The sequence below is a fragment of the Trichomycterus rosablanca genome, chromosome 25 (assembly GCF_030014385.1).
Source record: "Trichomycterus rosablanca isolate fTriRos1 chromosome 25, fTriRos1.hap1, whole genome shotgun sequence".
In the NCBI taxonomy this organism is placed as follows: Eukaryota; Metazoa; Chordata; class Actinopteri; order Siluriformes; family Trichomycteridae; genus Trichomycterus; species Trichomycterus rosablanca.
In genome coordinates, this window is record NC_086012.1 from 15,325,781 (window position 1) to 15,348,614 (window position 22,834).

The following is a 22,834-nucleotide window of genomic DNA, read 5'->3' on the forward strand; positions in this document are numbered from 1 at the left end:
CAAGATTCATCAGTTCACAAGTTTAATATCAAACACAGTCATGGACAATTTTGTATCTCCAATTCACCTCTCTTGCTCGTCTTTGGACTGTGGGAGGAAACCCACGCAGACACATGCAAGGGAGAACATGCAAACTCCACACAGAACAGACCAGGACCGCCCCACCTGAAAATCAAACCCTGGACCTTTTTGCTGTGAGGTAACAGTGCTACCCACCGAGCCACCATGCCACCCAAAACAAAACAACAAATAATAAAGGAATACAAAACAATACAGTGCAACAACACTGGAAGTCTTGTTTCTCTTCTTTACTGTCTTAAATTAATAAATATAATATAATTGTCTTAATTTTTCTATTAGATTTTAATGGTTTATTAATGTCTGTTACTTTCTTGCTTTTGTAAGGTGCCATAAATAAAATGGATTTTTTTTTTAATTATTATTAAAAGTTCCCAGAACAGGTCGTTTTAAACCAATAAAAGCAGGATCTAGAATAAACTTTTATGTCCACGAGAACAACAGAAATATATGGAACATTTACACTTGTTTTAAAATATAAATAAATGTGAATCTTTACTTGAAATTTCAATTTAGAAGTGCCTCCATGCTTCCCAGCTATCCACGTTCTGTTATTAACGTAACAGTATCCAGACCTGTCAAAATTATTTGATTTTTAACCAATTATTACCACATTTGAGACTATAAACGACTGCAATACATTAAAAAGTCACTTATTTTGAACAGCAGAATCGACTGTGCAGTCCCAAAATCTTTAAAAATATATCTACTGTTTACCTCAAAGGTATTTAACAGTATTATTGGACGAAGAAAACAAGATACAAGTACACAGAGGCAGGCTGGCTTTTTAACTTTCCCCCAATTAGTTACATCATACACGTCCTTTTTACTCTCCCACAACCTTATTTGCTCACACATGAAAAAGTGGAAGATTCCTGATTCCTGTACTGAACAGATAACATTTTATGACATAATAGTTTACCTTATAACCAATGCAGCCACAATTCCTCCTCATGCACTTTTAAGTGCAAGTCATTTGGAAGTATGAGATGACCATAATTGGTTAACAGCAAATGAATATTTTAATTTAATACACATGTATCAAGCACATCTAACAACACTGCTCCACCCAGCCCAAAAATGTGGATTAGTCATACGACTGTAGGGAATATCAGATCATTTCCATGAATGTCTCATGCACAGTTGTGTTATTATAGATTTATTACAGTAAACTCACTGTTATTATAGCGCCTGCAGAACCTGTAACACAATGTGGCAATGAGTTATTTTTTATTTCCACAAGCAACAAAACAGTAAGGCAATACAAATAGGCTGGGGAAAATAAATCTTTGAAGTTTCTAGAGAAATTCTTTAAAATGATCATGAACGCCCCACAAACATTGTCCAATAACATAGTTAGATTTACAACAGATACATGAAAAAAGGGTGAACTTGGGGGTTGGGAGGTGTTCTAAAAGCATAGTCATACAGGTTATTTAAGAATGTCGATATTCAGGCAAATCCATTTATTGTTTTATGTTCTATAGCCTTAAATAAAAACTAATTCTTGTTACTTGAACAATTTCATTTTGTGATGCCAGGACATGAGCTAAATCTAACACATATTTTCCTAGGTAGGATATGTAATCTTTCACACTTATTTGCCAGCCAGACAAGATACTCAGATACTGCCTTCTAAAGCCCTACATCAACAACATATCATTTAATAAATCATTTCTTTCGATTTTCTTAATTAACTGTAAACATTAAGAATCATAACAACTAGGAATGGGCAGGAATACTCGAGTTCTTGACCAAACTCAATAAAAAGTGGGTTTGCCAGTTCATTGAGTACATTTCACACAACGTAAGAGAAGAAGCAGAAATCCCTCTTTAACTTTTCAGTTCTGATAAAATAAAAAAAAATCAATTTGACAATTATATGGAACATTAGTAGAATACAGTGAGGAAGCTGCTAAACTGGGTACCACAAAATAAAATGGGTCCTGGTCACTGTCACTAAGGAGTTTGGCAAGTTCTTCCTATGTCTACATGGTTTTTTTTCCTGGTACTCCCACCCCAGACATGCAGACTGGCTGCTCTAAATTGCCCTTATGTGTAAGTGAGTGAATGTGTGTGTTTAATGCACACGTACTTATCAAGCACATCTAACACCAACATTGTTCCACCCAGCCCATGCCTGGGTGTTCCACCCACCCAGCCCATACTTCAGTGTTGAACTGAAGTAAGCTGGCAGCCTGTACAAAGTATATTTCTGTTTTGCATTTCATTTTTCAGCCTTTGAAGAAGTGTATTAATTACGAATGTCCATTCCAGCTCTGCCACATGCATGTAAACGGTTGTGCTTGGAGGCCTAATGTTAACAATAATTGCTTTTTATCCAGATTGGTGATGATCATAAAACTTTACCATACATGCATGCCACTTTAACTGCAGTTAGCAGAACCAGACTGAAACAGAAATGGATTCACACAGCGCACAATCACCCGACTGTTTGGGTGTCCATACATTTTAAATAAAAGTAATTTAGAAACAGCAGTCCAGCATGGGGTATGTCTAAATCTAAAACCGCTGAATGGAATAATTTTATTAGCAGTGTGAGAGTCTCTTCCACAGTGAATAATGAACGTTCTGGAAGCTTCAGGTCTTCTTTAGTTGGTCAGGCTTCCTTTCTTGCCAGTCCACAGTTCTCGAAGCTCGACCTGGCAGCCCAGGTCTCGGAGTGCGGCCCTTGCCACGTCACTACAGTCTCTGTGAGAGGCCAGGGCCTGACCAATCAGAGCCTCGGCTCCCATCTCCAAAATAGACTGGTTATAATCTCGGCTCCGAGAAACCAGGTTCCTGAGCAGCATGCACGACTGTTTCTGTAACAAAAACAATGCACATGTATTTATTTAGAAGACAGTTTTAGCTGAAGGATATCACCAAGTGGTGGGCTAAATGAATGATAGCACCCTTTAATAAATGTGATATGTGATCTGTATTTCTCTCACTAATAATGTTTTTTCTCACATGTGCTGACAGTATTTAGCCAGTAACTGTACTCTGTCTTGATAATTTGGTGATGTTTCTTCTGAACTATGGGCTGCTTTTACACATAAACCCAATTAGAATAGTACTTGGGTAAACATGCATGTGTACAAAGAGTTCTGTTAACCTGCACATTAGCTTCTGATGGATGGGTCTTCATGGCCTGCAGGGCAGCCAGCACTCCTCCGTTCTCCATGATGACTTTACAGTTATTGGGTTTGCGAAGAGCAAGTACACAGAGAGCAGCACAGCCCTGTTCACACACCTAAAACCATTAAAAGAGAAACGCACCAAGTTACATACACAGAAACTCACATTCCCATCGTGTGTTATTCTGAATTTAACATACCTGTCAGACACTAAGTCTTAAACGCTTATTTAAGTAGGTACATTAAAAAGTGTGTCTTTCAGTTGAATCCTTACTTAAATAATTTTTACCAAAATCCCTTTTTGTAACCTAGAAACAAATGCTGAAACACTTAAACACTGATTTCAGTTTGTAATTTGATCAGTTACTGAAAGATGACACACCTGTGCATTACTCATGTGACGGTTTATAGCCATGACAATAAGTTCTGTCCCTCCTGCAGCCACAACAGCATCTTTGACATCGTCGTTGCCTGCAATCGCCCGTAATGCACTCAGTACCTGCTTTACAAGGTCCTGTGAAAAAGAGCGAGTCATTAGATAGAGTTCACGAAGAACTGTGAACTCTGTTTTTAGTAATAAACCAGGGCACAATGGAATTTCTCGTAGTTTTACCTGATTAGCCATTACCAAAACCCAAAAATGACAACTGGACATGTAAATACTCTTATTTGTAAGACCATAAATCAAAAACTGGCCACCACCAGTTATCCTCTGACCATTAAACTCCTGATGATGATTTTGCTGTTGTAATAACTTGAGAAATGCCTCAAGAAATTACTAAGGAACCCAAAAATACTTAACAAAAACAGATGTGACAAGTTAAAAACTCTTACCTGACAATCCAAACTCTCTGCTAGCAGAGTCATCATAAATTTTAGTCCACCCAGATCCACGATATCCTGACAGAACTCATTTCTCACGGCCAGACGGGACAGGGTTGCACACAGCTCGCTGAGGACCGACATGTTTGCTGGATGGGCTGGAGGAGAGTAGCACAGTCTACAGTTCACCATCAAACCATCAGTTATACAGTCTTACAGTTTTTTCTATCACATTTGGTGTAAGAAGCATAAAATCTAGACCCAAGAGCAAAGGAATACTCTCAATAATCAACTCCCTACTAATTTCACAATGATTTACACCAGGGTGAAGCCAAGCACTTTTCATAACCCTCCCAATCACCAGATTTCAACAGCATTGAACCTGTATTAGAAGTTCTGGAGTGCAGACTATAAGGTAGATGACTTTCTCTTTTACCTCTGTAGGAAAATACATATTTTCTAAAGGATGCTTCTACTTGCCCGCAAGTACTTCCTAGATATTACAACAGGTTTCCATTATTACCTGTATACACACTGTTTAAATGCAGAATATATAGACAGAAAACCATTCTTGCTCTATTATCCAGCCACATTAGACATAACAATCCAGCTCACCTTTAGCAGCTTCTACAATGACCTTTAGTCCATTGTGCTCCAGTACGATCATTTTGGCATGCTCGTGCGCGTGACCAAACGGAACCCGAACATCATCATCAAAGGTCGTGACTCTAAGAGCGATACAGGCCTCTTTAACCACCTCGAGCCGTTTAATGTGTTGTATAATGGCACCAGTGAGTAACGGGAGCACACCGGCTTTTACCAGGTCCTGCCTGTTCTGCTCATGCTTCAGACAGCAGTGCCGCATGGTACGAATGCCCACACAGGTCAGTGTTGGATCTTCAGAGTGAATGCGTAAGGTGGCAATCAGAAACTCCAGACCCTCAGCATCCAGTAGATCTGGCTGACCATCTGTGAGTGCAGCGAGAGCGTCTAAAGCAGCAAAGAGCATTTCTGTATCCTCGCCGGCAGACTGGCAACAGGAGAGGATTGTGGGATAGGCCTCCTTCTGGGCTGCCAGGTGGCGCTGAGCAAAGCCAAGACAGCACTGCTTTGTGAAGAGCTTCAAACTCTCCAGCGCTGATGTGGAGGAGTCTAACGCACTTCTGATAGACTGCAGAGCCTGAAGAATGATCAGAGAACGTAACGTCATGTGTACTGTAATGCAGACTAAGTCGTTCATTTTGTTTGTGCATATTCTGTGTCAGTTAAAAAAATCCCCTACAGCAGTAATTCTCAATCTGCAGTCCCTGAGCCATTCGCAACACACAATACATCAATGTGTGGCCTGAGAGCTAATAAAAAGATTTAAACCACTATATTACAGTGTTTGTAGCCTATGAAGAATTTTTTTACATTTATGGCATTTTAGCACACATCCTTACAATTGTAGTCAATTATGGTGTAAGCAATTGAGGTTTCAGTGGCAACTTGTGGTAATGGTGGGGCTTAAACCAGCAGCCTTCCAAATACGAGTCCAGTACCAATGAGATACCACTAACCTAAAATGGACAAGAAATTGCCCACATTTTTGTCTAGTTTGTTCATTTTTAGAGAACAAGTTCAGTTAACAGTGCATGATAAGCTTTAAATATGATGGTAGAGATTGAGTGCTGGGTAATACAAAATTATAACCATAAAAATATAAGTTAATCAAACTGAAAATAGTGGTCACACAAAATAAACTACAGTTATTTACTGCTACCTCAAGGCAATGCTAACAAACCAGCATCAGCACAATTATCACTAGAATGAATCCCTAAATCACAAGTCAACCTTAGCTGAAAAAATGCCATGCCTGGCTGACTAGGTCACAATGACCACTGGCTGAAATCCTCTAGTCTCGGCCTAACCGCACCCCCTTTGCAAGTTGCCAAAATGTCAAGTTGTACCTGAAGAACTTCATGAGTTTGATCATCTGTGGCCTCTTCAGAAGCTGCCTTTGGTACTGCCTTCACAATGTTACTGAGGTCCACACCTTCACAAGAACAATCAAAACAAAAGATGGATTAAAACGTTACTGAGATTAATTAGCACAAATATTGGCATTGCTGCTTGATGCAGATTACATGAGCAACACACATTTCTATTGGACTGTATTTTGCATTTGAAAATGTGAGGATTCTGGATTCCACCAAATTCTAACTTTTTTAATATGTATATTTTTCCTATTTATATTTCAATTAAGTTATTGTCAACTCCCACCACCTAGGGTCTGCCCTAGTTGGCAGGCGACTTCAAATCTAGAAGGGTGGTGGCTAGCACATGCTTCCTCAGAGACATAAAAGTTCAGTGTACTCAAAAGAAGGTGTGAAGTGTCTTCTTTCATACATTACTTCATTCTTACAGACGCCCAAGACAGATAGTGTCGCCTGGATGACAGAGGGTACAGGTATGGTTAGTTAGTTATGCTTTCTAGGACTCAGTTAGATATGGCTACAGCACTGTTGGGACTAAATCTTTGTTGTGCCACTCAGACACCCGAAAAACTACCCAAGTGTGTTGAAGAAATGTTCCAGCATTTAACTTTTTAATACAGGCAGTTCAGTAATCCATTTTCAGTCTGTGATTAAATGATCTCCACATCTGTGGCAACAGTTTGGGGAAGGCCCTTACCTGTACCAGCATGACTCTGCATCTGTGAAAAACGTAGTGATAGTTCCAACAGGTTTAAACAAGGTAGTGACAGATAAATACAATGTAATTACCTTGTGATTCAAATTGTTCAATGGCTTCCTTAAGTGCTTCTGTCTCCTCCATATCAAAGTCCTCTATGTTCTCCCTCACCACTGCATCAAATGTCTCCTGTGTTATTCTGCGTTTAGCCATGTTGGCAGATTACAGTGGAATACCTACATAACATACGTATAAAAATATATATTACAGAATGTTTACAGAACATGAACTTATGCCAGGCATCGCTGTTAATGACAATAGCTGTTCAGCTCATGCACATAACAAGCACAACAATGAATGGACTGGTTAAGTTGCATCCGCTTGCTTATAATCAATGTCGGGGTGTTTAAATCGGCATGTCGCTTTATCTCCGTGAAGAAAAAAACCTTAATTTATTAGTTAAATTTAAAAACTTTAGATAACAGTTAAGCATCACCGATAACAACCATGTCACTTACCGCACCACCCAGCCTGCACAGCAACGATAAAGTCCCACCCTGCGTTTACGCAAACAGAGTAAAGAGAATCACACTCAGATCAACGCTGCAGTCTCTACGGCGCTGGCTGTGAATCACAAGCACTGCGCATGTCCGTTCCTTAATAAGGCTCGGGTTGAGCTGTGTATAAATGCTGTTCTCTCGTTTTCCTACAGATATTAATTCGTGATATATAGTGCGGAAAATACTATATTTAAAAGATACAGTTGGTTTCTTTGTCTCATTTTAATTCATGAAGGTAAAATTTGTCAGACAGAGACAAAGGAACCTGTGTAGAGAATTGGCTCAAAAACTTCAGAGTCGACTCTTGATTCATAAATCTCGAATCAAGGAGTCGATTCCTCTAGCGTTGACTTTAAGCGGGATTGTAATAGAAGCTGTGCAACTCAGAGTGAATCGGTACAGTGAACCGTAATTCCTTTTCACTTAACAAAATAAGTTTTAGATTTGACATTAATTTACACAAAATTATGTTTTAGTGATGACTGAAGAATTTTAAGGCGTTTATTATTCGCACCCCACTCTTCAGTGTTGTGTAATATTTAAAATATAGTCGAATCAATCAAATTTAAAGTGGAATCAGCTCTGATGATCCTCGTTTCTGTAATAAGAGTCGACTCTTTTTGAGATCGACTCCCAGCCCAAATGTACTGTATTTATATATACTGTACACCTAAATTGCAAACAAAGGCTTTGGCAAACAAAGTGGATTTTTGGCTATAAAAGATCAATCAAAATATATTGAAAATGCGCAGTCTTTTAAAAAAATTAAGCATTATGTTGTATGTATTAATGTTTTATAAATATCTGACTACTTGCTGTAGCCTAGGTATTACTAGGCTAAATAATTAACATAAACAATTAACAATAAATGAATATAAAATATATTTGAAATCTCCAAAATGGCTGTAATTCTTATATGAACACAAAATAGATATATATTTATATTTATTTAGATAAAAATATATTTTACTATAAACGTATTTACATAAGTCTTCATGCACTTGTATTGATTTCATGGCAGTCTTGGTTTGACTGACTGAAACACACTATATTTGCCCAAAATACTGACCTTAAACCCTTAAAAATAATTACGCTGGGTCAGAAATAAAGAGAGATCAACATAATAAATCGTTCCTTTGAAAGCAATGTCTTTGAAATGTATTTAAGCTAACACGTATAGTAGATCATCTCTGGTTCACATTGGTTCAGGGAAGCGGTTCCTCATCCTGCCACCAAGTGGTCCAGCAGGTTAACACACTGATCGGGGTGGAAATCATTACAACGCTGGTTCAAACCTCACCGTGAGTGTTTGCAGTAACATCAGGTCTATGAAGAGAAATCATGCACCACTCTGATGAGCTGATGTATAACCCTACCACAGTATCTGAGACCTGCACAACCCCACTGTTTTAATACTAAACTATCACCTATTCACTCGATACTCCTGAATATTCTCTAACACGCACCGGGACTTATTGCGCTGTTATCTACTCACTGGAAGAGTATTCAACCAAGTCCACTGTTCTTCATAATAGTATTCACATGTTATTCATCTAAAAATATATGTTTTAAACGAAACCAGCGGCTGTATTATTGCAAATATTTAATATTTACACACCGCCCCCTTCTGGTGGAATAATGTAATAACAGCAGAAAATAAAATCTTTTTTTACTTCCTTCAAGTCTTGACCTACTAGTTCTACTGCAAATAAAAATGATGTTATGTGGATTCTGACATCTGGAAACCATAAGAAGTATTTCTCCAGAACATCTTCATATACTTACTCTGTTTGGGTCCTTAGACTTCTTAATGGCTCGTTCATTGTTCCTCTTATTGTATCCATCCATCTTGTTGCTGGTTGTCCTCTTCCTCTTTTACCTTCAACTACCACGATAGTAATGACTGTGTGTAAAGTACACCATCAATGTAACTATTGGTATTGTTTGAGATACAGCATGTGTGAATGTAAGCACATGTAGGGAAATGTATTATTGTGAAATATTTCTATATTTTACCTTAGACTGATACATACACAAATGGATCATAAAGAATTCAAAACTGCTTATACATGACTAAGAAAAATTGCTCATGTAAAGAGAAAAGCATGCTCTAACTTAGGAGTAATCCAAAAATCAGCTCTGGTTCAGTACAAGTTTACAAGTTGGAGATGAGTCAGGACACTTCACAGATTTGTAGGTGCAGCATTTGAAAGGACAAAGTAAAAGGCATTATGGCAGGTTTTAGGATAAAATGAAAGTAACATACACCTCTTTATAGGTATGACATGAGATAAATTCTAGCAACATACCCAAAAGTTGTGATCAGAAATAAACATGAGGTCTGAAACACCCACCCACAAGCAACTAGCAAATAGGAAATGGCTGTCTGGGTAAACATAATGACAATCTCTTGAAGCACAAACACAAAATGAAACAAGATGCTTTTAGATGCAGATCAGGTTTATTTATGGTGATAACTGTAATCCAAACTCATGACCCTTATATTTATGTTCACCCTGAAAATAATAATGCATCACTGTTAAGTCTTCTTGCTCAGATCAGGTTGACTGTGACCCTACATTTACAAACAGGTCATAATAAACATGTTTTTCTCAGGTGAAATGAATAACACTTGCATAAGCATTTAATAAGCACTAATGCATTTTACACAGGTTTTACAGTTCAACGCTGTTAAGTAGAGAAGAAAACCCTGATGTTATTTGCTCCCCAATAACAAAGCAAAATACAAAAACAGTTTTGAAACATGGACCCGTCAGGCTACATTAACAGTTATTGTTTAAACAGTCTTTTACACCCATTTGTGCTGAATGGTGATTAGATACCCGTTACTTAAATGAGGAAACACATGAGCTATCAAGTGTGGATATTTTACAAATCATTTAAGATACACAAGAAAGGCTTTTTGTCTAGCAGACACAAACGGTGGCCCAGACCGCTTAGTAAAAAAAAGTCCAGTATTATCAACTTAATGTAAATAATTTAAATATTTTTGAAGCAGACAAAATCATAAGTTTACATTCATTAATAGGGGCCATATCCATCTTCAATGGTTGTAGATTTCAGTTCTGTTCATTACCTTTAGGTTTGTTATTCAGCTCTGTATTATGGCCTCCTAATTCCATGTTAGTAGTTATGATTGTGTAATGTATGTAATGTAATGATTGTAGCTGGTGAAACCTTCATAACCATACAAATAGAACTGTACTGAGTGTACCCATTACAAAGAACATTACTGGTATCATGAACACAGTGGTCACAATGATTCAATGTGTTCGCTATTAAAGACCTCACACAGCAGGCAGGACCCTAATAATTAATGTACAAAGACTTTATTGTGCATCTTAACTTATTTTCTCTTAAAGTCTTACAGTCAGACATCATTGTAACATCTGACAGTTGTTTCGAACTCATGTCTGTATGGCCTATAAAATAACTCACTGTATTTTATTGGAGGCGAGTTACAGCACAGATGAGGATTTATTACACTAGACACAACAACAACAATCATGGGAGGCCGATACTTCTCCCTTGGATGACTTCTGTGTGTAGTAGTTTACACAAGAGTCTAAAGTGATCGATAGAGTTGCATTCATGGCGTTGGCATTTATATATTTCCAAGCACGTTAGGTGGCTCTCATGGAGGTATTCTTATCTCAGTTTTGGCACATAATATAGGGGAGCCTAAAGGTGCAGAATCCCCCAGCCTTCTAAAAAAAGCTTCAGCCACAACTGGTGGAAAGAAAGCTGTGATTATACTACATGGTTTAATGCAGATCAAATAACATTAAATCCAAACCCTTCCTAGTGATGTTGAAACAGCTGATTGCTAAATCAATGTACAGACCGTTCTTCATTTAGTTTAACAGTATCTAGGTCGGTCAGCTGGTCAATTCTTCAGTCAACAGGTTCTGATATATCGATATGGACCCGCATGACTCCCCAAAAGTCCACTAAGTCTCAATTATTAAGCAGGCACATACAATGTGCAGCTTTTCAAGAGGTGCAGGTGAAGGTCTGGGAGAAATAAGAAGTGCCTTCTAAATAATTCCACTATCCACTACACCACTCACCAAACCAGTTCTTCCAGTTATAGTGTACTTAACAAATCTGGAAGTTCGTTAGTGAGCAATTTGTGACAAAGCCCAAAGGTATACTTCTAACGTTCAGATCAATTCTGTGTTATTAAGTGTAGAATATGACCTCTGGGATTTGTCCATCCTCAACGGAAGTGCCATTGTTGTTGCCGGCAGCATAGCAGAAGGTGAAGCAGGTTTTAGTGCCGGATCCTGAGGATTCATGGGTAACTTTCCGCATGCCTTTGGTGCCGTAGTGAGAGTCTGGACCCTGAAAAATCCACACAACACACACATCATTTTAAGTCCATGTATGATTAAATATGAGCATTTTAAGTAAAATTAGGTAGCAATTAAGTTTCCTTTATGAATAAGTAGGTCCTAATTTTGTTTAGTAGGCCTGAGAGTTGACCTAATATTTAATTAGATAGTATGGGTCAATTAATAACTAATTTAAAATTACAAGCCAGTGTTTATTTCAGCACACACGTTCATTTAAACAGAAATACAAGTAAGATGAGCACAATCCAAGAATTCAGCCTGTCTATATGTAATAATTAAGTCATTAGCAAATTGCTGGTAGCAGAACAGTGACTGTTGGGTCCTACCTTAAGAGTAGTGCAGGCGGTGTAATTTACATTAGGCAGAACCTCCACCGGCTCTTTAAACATCACCCTGAAAGTGCTTGCTGACCCGTCACAACTGAAACCAGTATCATTCTGTCCGAGGACTGTGTTACTGTCTGTGTGAATTATCTGAAAAACAAACAAACAAAAAACAACAAACCCTAAAATGAGCTTTAAAACTTCTCAAATGAATCACTTCTAAACACAGGAAATATACTAGACTGTACCTGTATGTTAACCTGATAGTCTGTTGGTCCATGTATTGACCCATAAAGTCCAAAACCCACAACAAATATCCTGCGATTTACTGAAAACCTACAGAACACAGAGCAAAGAGAGAGTGTGAGGAATCCGGAAATGTCTGTTTACAAACAAACTCTATTTAATCTTCAAGCAGCATGTCTGTGCAGGTCTCAGAAACTGTGGTAGCATTTTCCATCAGCACATCAGAGTGGTGCATGATGTCTCATCACAGACCAGACAAAGCTGCCAAAAAGCCAGATGATTGCCACCAGATAATGCATTTGTGATACGGTAAGTTTACATCGAAGTGAATGAGTGAGTGGGTGGGTACTGACCGGATGCGATCGCTGGTCCCGCTGTATCCCCAGCGGCTCTCCACTTGGCCAAAGCGCGTGATGCTGCACTCTTTCCCTCTCAGGCAGCAGCGTGGTCGGTCGATGAACTCCACCCGTGGTTTGGGGTTTACAGTAAAGTGCAGAAACAGACTCACCACCTCCCTATCTGTCAGAATACCTGACTGTGCAGGACCTGTACACATTAACATTCCCAATCACACCGTTAAAGCAAAACCAGTCAGTTTAAATGGTCACTTAACATCATGGTCTTTTAAGGCTGCAGTATTTTAAACATGGTCATCATGCTGTGAAATCATTACACTGCAACACCCAGAATTTTGACAGGCAACCCAATGGTTCCCATTTTTCTGACCCAGTACCCAACACTGTGGTGTGGTGTTTCTAATCCGAGTCAGATTAAATGAGAAAGCATGAATCTAGTGCAGACTGGGTGTAAGAGTGCATGCTCTGGCATACCTGCTGCAAACTCCTCTATGGTCATTAGAGGAAAGCGGATGAGGATGAGGGCTTTCCCCAGCACACGTCTCTTGTTCTCCGGTGTGGGCTGCAGCTGCTGCCGATGGGCCTCGGCCTCAGCCCAGCGCACTGCCGCCCCAAACAACCGCACCTCTCTGACTCCTAACGTGTCCCTCTCCAGCACAGCTATTAACGTATCTGAGAAACAACAGTACAATGACAGTAAAAATGAAATGCAGAATACAGCGAGTTGATTTTACTACACTTTGCTGTTTTTGTAATGGTAATTGTTTAAGTAAAGCTAGGAAATGTGCAGTAGTCTGTAGTAATATTAAACATTGTTGCTTTGTTGTTCAAGGAAACAAGCTAATTAGGACTTTTGATTTCAGGCAAATCACAGTGGGCTACATATTTCCTGTTAACACACCATCACCATGTGGCTTCTTTGGGTTGACTGTTATGATGATACATACTGCCTGATGATAAAATGTGTCTAGCCAGACAGAAAACTACATTACCATGAAAACAAATGTGATTTAGTCACTTTTAAACTGCTAAGAGGAATCAGGTTTAAAAATCAGATTAAGGAAATAAATCCTATTTGCCCTGCAGACTAAAGAAAACCTACAAGCAGCCATTTTTTGTCATTTTATATAACTGTGACATTCAGAAATTTTATGCTACAGTTTATGTAATTTCACCCAGCCCTACTGTATCAGTTCCACTATACGTACCTAGATCAATATCTGTAAAACCTTCAGCAGCCAATGCATCACCCGTGTTCTTATCAATGTTCTCAAGGCACAGACTGGCCAGCTGTGGTTCATCAAACAGCCTCGCCTAAAGAAAGAGGCAACAAAAACAAAATAATGAAACATAATTAGTAATTCATGTCTTTTAATCCAAGCAAAACTGATGAAAGATCTACATTATGGAAAGTCCTACAAATGGTAACATAACCTAGTGAGTAAATGCTAGTAAAGAGCTAGACCAGTAACACAATATTGTAACCCAAGACCTAAACCTTTTCTTTAAACTATCACCCGACTGTGTAATTACTTTGTTTTTATTGTCACATTATCACATTTTACACAGAGCAAACCTGACTAAAATGTAAACATGCACATCAATCTACAAAGCAGATCCATGCCTGTGTGAGGAGCATAAAGGCATTGTCCGCACGGAGGTTCTTTTTGAGAAACTCCACACAGTGAGCCTCCAGAGCCGGAACAGCGTATTTCTTTGCGGTGTACAGTGTGGTCATCACAGTCTCGGGTCCGATCTGAACCTCATCGGAGTAGAGAAACCTGGGGAAATGTTGCCAGTTTGTAATCCTGATGTTACACTTCAGTTGCTACTAAAACTCAAAAATATTACTAACAGTATAAATCATTGTCTTACTTTAGTAAAGCCAGAAAAGCAGCGGGTTCTACATCAGGTAATTCTATTTCTGTAGAGGTGGTGGCCATGCCTCCATTAAACATGGCATCAAATACAGCACTGCCAGCTGCCAACACAAACCTGAAAAAACAATCACATGACATCAGAAACAGGGTCTGCAATATTGTCCCTATTTTTTGTTATTTATTTATAATTAACATACCACAAAGCCAATTAAGAATATACCCAATACTACAGTATATCTAAATTTTCCTACTATTGTAAATTTAAGATGGAGTGTGTTTATCCACCCGTTTAAAACCTTATAAACACTTCAGAACTTCCCAATAAGCTTTATTGTTGTTTAAATGTAGTCACCGAGATGCAATGGAAGGGACTCGACTTAATCCTGTGGTTCAATAAATAGAAATAAAAAATATAGTGATGTTTGTGTATAATTGGCATAATTTGGCTTGGCCAAAATTACAGTTGATACAGTTATTGTCAAAACACATAACACAATAACACATACTTAAAGGAGACATGAAGGTCATGACAGTTGTTGGATTGTAATGATTTGTGCAACTTTTTGGGGGCTGAGTGATTAACATACATTCTTGTCCAAAGGGTCAAACCCTTGATTTTTTTCTACTTTATGTTATTTAATTATTATTTAACCATGTTCAATAAATAATGTTGCAACTAAAAGTAGAGTGGCATTTAACTTGTAACAACACGAAATAAATGCTTTTATTTCTGCTATTCTTTTTAATAGTTTTTATACTTAGATCACGACAGAAATGTGAAGTCCTAGATCCTAAAACTTGTAAAGTTTTCAGTTTCCTGATTGCATGTGAATCTGTCCTGTTTCTGTCTAATTTTAAGAAATTGTTCTATATTTGTTGTTCTCTCTCATAATTTAGCTAATTTTTAATGAACTGTCTTATGCTGCTCTCTTTGTTTTTATCTTAATTATTCTTGATGTTGATGTACTATTTTGATTTTGTACTATGATTTGTATGGTGTATGTATTTGTTTTGATTATTTGTCTTATGTAAAGCGTCTTTGAGTATCTTGAAAAGCGCTATATAAATAAAATGTATTATTATTATTATTATTAAAAGAGATACTGTAACTGCGGTGGTATGTTTGTCACTCTCCATTGTTTCCTTTACTTTCTTATATGGAAAATATAGGCCAGTGGATTTAAGATAAACAGCACTGTTCTGTAACTAACTTTAGCGTTTTTAAATTATAATGCTTTGTCTATACCATGGTATTAATAAAATTGCCCATAGATAATGCATCAATGGACAATATATAATGCCATATCAGTTAGCCTTACACCTCTGTAATTGCTTGTAAAGTCTTATAGAGGTGTTATGGGCATTTTTCTATGACTTTTGGGCCACTGTGCAACTATCATGTAAAATGTACAGATTTTCTTATCACAGGGATTCAGGTTGTGATAACTGATGATGCTGATGCTGTTTGTTTATGATTTTAGCCTTTAAATCTAAACTTAAATAACTTTTTTGCAACTGATGCACCTGCAAGAAAGATACATTTTGGCATCTCTTTAACTCTGTTAGTTGCCTCACATAGATTATACATAATTACATAATTATAAATAATACATGCAATAATCTAACATGAAGTGTTTAAAATTATGGTTTAGTCACTTTATAGTCATTTTTTAATGTAGTGTTTGTTACTTTGTTAATTCCCTGTACTGGATGTGAATTACCTGTGAGCTGGAATCCTCTGCACTCCCAGTCCTTTACCCACCAGAAAGTGAACATCACTCAGCACCTCATTATTGAACAGAAAGGCGAATCTCTCCTTCACTGTACTTTTAGTCGCTTGCCAATTATAAACCGGCTCTCTGTACACTAGAACAGCTGCCGCAGCTGGAGGGGCGGAGAGTGAGTGGGTAGCAGGTGCTGGTGCTAAATTTGACGCCGAACCGGTCATGTTTGCCGTCATTGATCCGCCGAGCGCCCCCGCTAACCCCGAGGCCTGAGCCGCGGCTTGCGGGACCGAGTTGCGCATGTTCGGTGCGACTCCAGCTCCAACACCGGTGCTTTCAAGACCATTAGGCCCCGGCTGGGGGTTTGGTCGTCTTGTCGCGCTCTGGGAGCCTCCGGGCCCCCCAGAAGATCCTCCGTTATTTGAGGCTAATGTGTAAGGACTGTTGCTGGGTTGACTGTTACCCAGAGGTCCGGGCGAGTTAAAGTTTAAACACGGGGCCCGGCCGCCGTTGTCCCCGGTAGCCATATTTGACTTTTTCGTTCAAGACGATGGGATGAGGTAAACAATACGTCCTTAACCTACCCGTTTTGTGACAAACACATCATTGGCGTGTAGTTTATACTGACACGCAGTCCACCAATAGAACTCTTCAATAATATGTGACGCAAAATATTAACCAATCATAGTGTGGAATGCGGAATAAGCTTACCCAATCGTAGACAGGAGGTGGGACATGACGGAAAGTAGTTGGGAAAAATACCGAAGATAAACAATTGTACAGAATACACTACTGTACAGTAGTTACTGTAGTCAAAATGTATTGTTATTTTGTATTATTACTTTTGGGTGATCATAATAATTGAGAATTATAATTATTACTTTTTCTATTGTTATTACAATGATTATTATTAAAGCAATGCAATGAAATAACTAGTGAAGATGCAACAATTGTACAGTTGCAACTGGAGATATTTAGCCTCCCCACAAAAATACTAAACATTTCAACAAAGCTCGAGTTTGCTTTAAATTTAGTTTTTATTAATGGAATGATACAGTAAATGAACAAAGAAAATGAACGATGTTGTTGTTTGCCAATTTTTTTGAACAATTATTCAACATAATATTGCTGATCCTAAAATCTACAATTTTTGGGTGGCTCACAGCAAGAGGGTCTTGGGTTCGATCCCCAGGTGAAGCGGTCTGGGTCCTGTCTGTGTGGAGTTCTCCCCGTGTCTGTGTGGGTTTCCTTCGGGTGCTCAGGTGTCCTCCCACAGTCCAAAGACGTGCAAGTGAGATACAAAATTGTCCATGACTGTGTTTGACGTTAAACTTGTGAACTGATGAATCATAAACTATAATAAACTATTACTTTTTTAACATTACCTAAAGCTGGGTTTCAGCATGATTCAATCATTGGCAACTTAATTACAACCCTTAAACTGCTTTAGCTGTGATGTGTTATATAAACACCATCCAGCTGTTTAGATTCAGTTTTTCAAGGTGTGTTGCAACCATGGTGAAACTAAGGAGATGACACAAAATCTGAGCGTTGAATCAGTGATGATGTGGTCTTGAACATGTGCCTGGCGTAATGGATTCCCAGAAATACCAAGGCTTTTTGAGGAGGCTTCTTATGCCTTCTGGTGTAAACTGAACATAGGTAATGATTTGGCTTATACACAATCGAAGCTTGCTTACTACTGGAATAACCAGGAGTGACCTTCTTACTCACCAGATTTAAGCCCCATATTAAATCTTTTTGTGGGTTTTGAAGAAAGCAGTTGCAGAATGTTCTCAGTAATGTAAACTTCATTCTCATTCACTGTGCGTTATTTCTGGTGACTCCCCTGAACGTGGTGCAGCAGCGTTTAATAAACAGTTTTAGTGCCACCTTCAGGACTGAAAGCAAACATCCGGACTGCATCACTTTCTGCAAACACTGCAGCAGCTGCCCATTGTTCACTACAGTGCATGAGGAAGAGATTAAGGTTTTTTTATATCCCTTTAGAAAAAAATGTTTGGGGTTTTAATAATCGTGTTGTATGTGTAAATTGAATAGTTGTACATGTAGTGTAAATGTAGAGAGTGTAGGCTACCTGGGTTTATTAGTGAGCTCCTAAATCGACTATATTACTCGACATATAGATAGATAGATAGATAGATAGATAGATAGATAGATAGATAGATAGATAGATAGATAGATAGATAGATAGATAGATAGATAGATAGATAGATAGATAGATAGATAGATAGATAGATAGATAGATAGATACTGTATTAAATTAAGGCTTAGTAGCAAGTTACATAGATCAAAAGTAATAATACACACTATAAAGATTCACATTATACAAACACATACCTGCATAATCACAACAACACACTACAACAACAGGGCCTGTGGGTGCACTATGGAAGTGTTAATTCGGTATACAAGGCTGGTATAGATTGTATCAAGTATAAAGTAAAAATGTGCCTGTCTGCACACCCACATACATAGATACTGTATATACATATGCATGTGCCACAATTCTTCACTTCCTCTCCGCCCACCTGCATACAGTTAAAGAGCCTAATGGCTCTGAGGACAAAGGATATACAATTTAGTCCTACCATTTTGTCAAATATCAAGGGTGTATCGTGGTGGCACTGGGTGCAATGCTGGAATACAGATTTGCATGTCGCCAGGCAATGACAGGACACTTCGCAGGTGTGACCAGTAGTACAGAATCACTGTTACTGATGGTGAATGAATAAACATGAATGAATGAATGAATGAATGAAGATGATGAATAATTAGATCTATAGGTGGATTGTATACTGGTGTAGTATGAGGGCAGTGGGTTCTCACTGTGGTGTTTCTCTCTATATTGGCATTCAGCTCATGCACATTTCTGGGAGCCCCTCCGCGTGGGCGCGTGGGAGGGAGGGTTGGGTTGGGAGCCCGTGACGTCAGAGGGGTATGAGCTGTCCCCGGTGCGCTGGTGCTGAAAACAAGATGGCTGTGCGCTGACGAGCGGAAGACCAACAGCAGGGTTTTTAACAAGAAGTCCCGATCAGAGACGCTCACACGGCCGAGAGGAGACTAAACCCGAAGCGTTAGGATTAAAGCCCAAACTCTGATCTGAAACACCCGCTCAGAGACATGAGCGAGTCCTGATCGCGGTGAGCGTGGAGACCGGACACCGGAGAATCACGGCGCGTCAGGACTGTCCCGTTCTCAAACCGGAGACCTGGTAGAGGACAACGGACACACCGAGACACCCACCGTAAGACATGTCCCTGCTGTGTGTCGGGGGTAAGTACACTGAATTATCTCGGTTATTAGATTGATTATTTATTGTTATTGTCCTGTAAAGTTTGTTAGTCCGCTCGTAAAGTTCAGTGGACTGTGCAAGGGAACACTTCCACCCCTTACTAATACAATAATAATAAATAGTCAACCCCCTAACTTATTTTATTATTATTATTTAGAATCAATGCAAAAGATGAGTTCAAAGCATTTTAATAATTTACTAGAATAAATAAAAAAAACATCAAGTAAGAAGGTTGGCATTGTGGCACAGATGGTAATGTTGGTGCCACACAGAAGCACGGGTCCTGGGTTTGGTCCTCTCCGATAATCACTGTGCGTAAAAAAAAAAACTGGAATATTTCCCAGTGAGCTTCACAGGGTACTCCAGGGTGTGTGGTTCTCAGCATTGATGTACTGATGCCCTATCCAGGGTATATCCCTGCCTTGTGTCCAGTATTTTCAGAAGGCATTAGACTCACCACACCCCTGAACCATATAAAATAGCTAATGATAATGAATAATTTAAGATAGAACAATACAAATACGTGTATCGATTCCATGCAACACGTTACATGTCTCATGATAGAGCTTAGGCATTCGGAATGGAGGTGCTCGGGTGTCAATTGGATTTTATTTTACTAGCCCATCACGACACAGATCTGAGATCTGAGAGTTCGAGTCTTAGTGGTGACGCCGGCCACGACACCACTGGCACTTGACAGCCAAAGAAGGCAGTGTATGAGAAACAAAATGCTGAATGGGGAAGACTTTCTTTCTTCTTTGACAGTGACCCCCCACTGCCTGGTCAAGGCTCTGATGTAGGAGGTATAGGAATACATAGAGCATAGCATGATCACCGGTACAATATCAGCTCTTTGTTAGAATCCGCCTCTAGCCAGTGTAGTAAAGCAACTTACAATATGTCTTAGGTTTTTGCTAACCGGTGCCCCTTCTCTGCCAGTCATGCAAGCTGCAAGGGGCACCAAATTAGACAGGCAAATTGGAATAGGAAAAAAAATCCATACCCATTAAAAACTATGACATTTATTTCCTTGTCAATTTATTTCCTTTGATGATATATAATGTATTATCTGTGTGCTCTTTTCACCTGCATCACACAATTCACTTGCATAAACAGTCCATCTCTTTGTGAGGCCTATCACTATTGTAGAGACTGTCCACAGAAGCAATCATCAGAGCTTAGTTCAGTATACCCCAAAGCAGTGGACAAAATAAGAAACTAAAAGCACACTGCCTAGGTCAGACTGTCCCTCTAAATGTAGTAAACAAATTAAAATGGCACAAACAGTAATTCACAGATGCAAAAAATCACTGATGCAAAAGTTGCAAAGGTCAGTGGCTGTGCTTGAAGGTAATATGCATGGATCCACCAGAATACACCAAGATGGCTTTATCAAAAGAGTTGGTCTGGGTTGGAGGAGATAGGATTTAGTTCACTGCAGCGTTTGTTCCTCTGCTGGTATTCATGTGGCTGAGCTGGAGTGAGGCTGAGAAAAATTGAGTCAGAGAGAGGAGGAGAGCTGCCGCACTGTTGCAGGTGAAACCCTTCTCTCTCACGAGTGCTCTTCCTAGCTGTGCTCTCTCTCTAGCTCTCGCATCAGCTTTCTTTCTCTCAGATGTGCTCTCTCTTTAGCTCTTCTGTGTGCTTTCTCTTACTTCCTTTCTCCCACATGTGCTTTCTTTCTTTTTCTTCCTCTCTCACTTTTCTCATTCTCACTCTCTCTCCATCTTTCTCCCTCACTCTATGCTCTCTCTCCTGCTTTCACATCTGTTCTTTGTTCATTTTTCTTTTCTTCCTCTCTCTTGATCGTGCTCACTACCCCTTATGCTTGTTCTTGCTTTCCGTCTCACTGTTTAATTCTCTTATTCTCACTCTCTGTTTCTCATATTCATTCATATTCTTGCACTTTAATCTTACTCTCTCACTCTCTTTCTCTCTCTCTACTGCTCGCTAGCTCTCTAAATTTTGCTCGATTTCTCATTTGCCCCCTCCTTTTCTTTTACTCTCTCTCTGGCTGCAATAGAATCCCATGGATGGCTGTGCTTGAAACCGCCATTCACGAAAACAGCATCCACTGTTCATTGATCAAGCCTTACAGCAGTGATATATATAAATCTATGTACTGTATAATATAAGATTTGATTAATCACTTAATCACAGGCCTGTGCTGGGTGTCCAAGGTGGCATTGGACACACATGGTATCAAGCACATTAATAAGTGTAGTGAATGATGAGATGCACCAATCCAATTGTATAATCATACTGTTATCAGATCTTGAGTTATTTCTATGGAAGTCAGTTACAGCTCACTTTTAGGGGGCCTGTACATCATGGCAGCTTTTGGATTTGAATTATTTCTGCAACGTTAGTGTTTCATATTCACTGATTAAAACACACCTCATTGTCCTAAAAATGATTTTCGATAGGTTAATGTATAAGTTAGGTCAGATTATATGTGTCTCTCTCCTTAGAGTAAATAATGAATAAATGCATAATGTTAAAGTCGGAGATGTAATTGATGATCCTCTACCTGTGCTGTGTATTAGTGGGAACTGTAGGCTGAGCCTCTCTGCGCTTCATTAAAGGTGCACTGTGATTGTTATGCTGCATTCTATGTTTATATCTGGATGGATGTTTTCTAATAATGCTTTTCTTCTGATGAAGCACACTGGGAATTACTGCTCCCAGTCTCACCCACTTACATTGATCTCTCCTCATACCCACAGGGAATTTTGTAGTGTTATAATTATATTGTCATATTATATAAACACAGCTTTTGTCTTTGTGTTGCAACTGTAACATCATCCACCTCTCATGTGTAATAATGTAGGAGTCTATCTACAGTATAGTTATGTAATGATACGAGCTTAAGAGCTTCGCCTGGGTGGCTTTTAGCCCACGATGGTCTTTTATCTAAACATCAGATAAATATAGAAATCTGTATACAGTCATATGTAAAGATTTGGATGCATCTGGCCAAGCACATTTTGTGAATAGTTAAACATCTTTTCTACTTTATATTCAATTCAATTTAAATGAAAAACGACAGAAGTATGTGAGGTCCATTCCAAAAGCTTTAATCTCCTAAAGTAGTTCATTGTACATTGTTTTGGCCGACCCTGCTAGTGGCACCACAGCCTATCTCTGCTTGCAAAGTCTGAGCCTTTGGTGTATTCTCCTTTTATACCCAATCATGATACCAGTTCACCCGCTTATTAAGAAAGGTTTCACATGGTTTAACTTCACTATTCTAATGCTTCACTCCTTTTTAAGTGTGATGCAGGCAAATTCAAAATATGTTTCTGTTAAAATAGACTCAGGTTGGTCAGTCAAAACTTAA

General features: G+C 38.9%; 3 protein-coding genes across 3 annotated transcripts in view; 1 reads left to right on the top strand and 2 right to left on the bottom strand.

Annotated features, from left to right (window-relative positions):
- Positions 1-1,081: 1,081 nt before the first annotated feature.
- On the bottom strand, positions 1,082-8,608 carry armc6 (armadillo repeat containing 6). Its single transcript, XM_062987614.1, has 8 exons — positions 8,574-8,608; positions 6,806-6,949; positions 5,990-6,075; positions 4,656-5,220; positions 4,053-4,198; positions 3,601-3,732; positions 3,197-3,334; positions 1,082-2,903 (listed from the first exon to the last, which is right to left on the bottom strand). The coding sequence occupies exons 2-8, from the start codon at positions 6,924-6,926 to the stop codon at positions 2,691-2,693; spliced, it is 1,401 nt and encodes a 466-aa protein (XP_062843684.1). The 5' UTR covers positions 6,927-6,949; positions 8,574-8,608; the 3' UTR covers positions 1,082-2,690.
- Positions 8,609-9,715: 1,107 nt separating this feature from the next.
- LOC134302678 (BTB/POZ domain-containing protein 2) lies at positions 9,716-16,724 on the bottom strand. The gene is made up of 9 exons (XM_062987856.1): positions 16,176-16,724; positions 14,450-14,569; positions 14,199-14,355; positions 13,783-13,888; positions 13,049-13,246; positions 12,572-12,764; positions 12,221-12,308; positions 11,976-12,122; positions 9,716-11,638 (listed from the first exon to the last, which is right to left on the bottom strand). Exons 1-9 carry the CDS (start codon positions 16,703-16,705, stop codon positions 11,477-11,479), a joined length of 1,701 nt encoding a protein of 566 aa, XP_062843926.1. The 5' UTR covers positions 16,706-16,724; the 3' UTR covers positions 9,716-11,476.
- Positions 16,725-19,287: 2,563 nt separating this feature from the next.
- The window catches only part of LOC134302926 (protein unc-13 homolog A), a 44,836-nt gene continuing 41,289 nt past the window's right edge, over positions 19,288-22,834 (top strand). The window contains exon 1 of the mRNA XM_062988185.1: positions 19,288-19,475. Within this exon, the coding sequence (XP_062844255.1) occupies positions 19,454-19,475 (22 nt within the window). The 5' untranslated portion in view covers positions 19,288-19,453. The remainder of the gene's footprint in view (positions 19,476-22,834) is intronic.

Excerpts from the sequence above, each read along its gene's own strand:
- armc6 (XM_062987614.1), bottom strand. The coding sequence starts at position 6,926 with ATGGCTAAACGCAGAATAACACAGGAGACATTTGATGCAGTGGTGAGG. Across the intron at positions 5,221-5,989 it reads AAACTCATGAAGTTCTTCAG|GCTCTGCAGTCTATCAGAAG; the intron begins GTACAACTTGAC and ends ATCATTCTTCAG. Across the intron at positions 4,199-4,655 it reads CATTGTAGAAGCTGCTAAAG|CCCATCCAGCAAACATGTCG; the intron begins GTGAGCTGGATT and ends ACTCTCCTCCAG.
- LOC134302678 (XM_062987856.1), bottom strand. The coding sequence starts at position 16,705 with ATGGCTACCGGGGACAACGGCGGCCGGGCCCCGTGTTTAAACTTTAAC. Across the intron at positions 13,247-13,782 it reads TTTTACAGATATTGATCTAG|ATACGTTAATAGCTGTGCTG; the intron begins GTACGTATAGTG and ends GTTGTTTCTCAG. Across the intron at positions 12,765-13,048 it reads CATAGAGGAGTTTGCAGCAG|GTCCTGCACAGTCAGGTATT; the intron begins GTATGCCAGAGC and ends TAATGTGTACAG.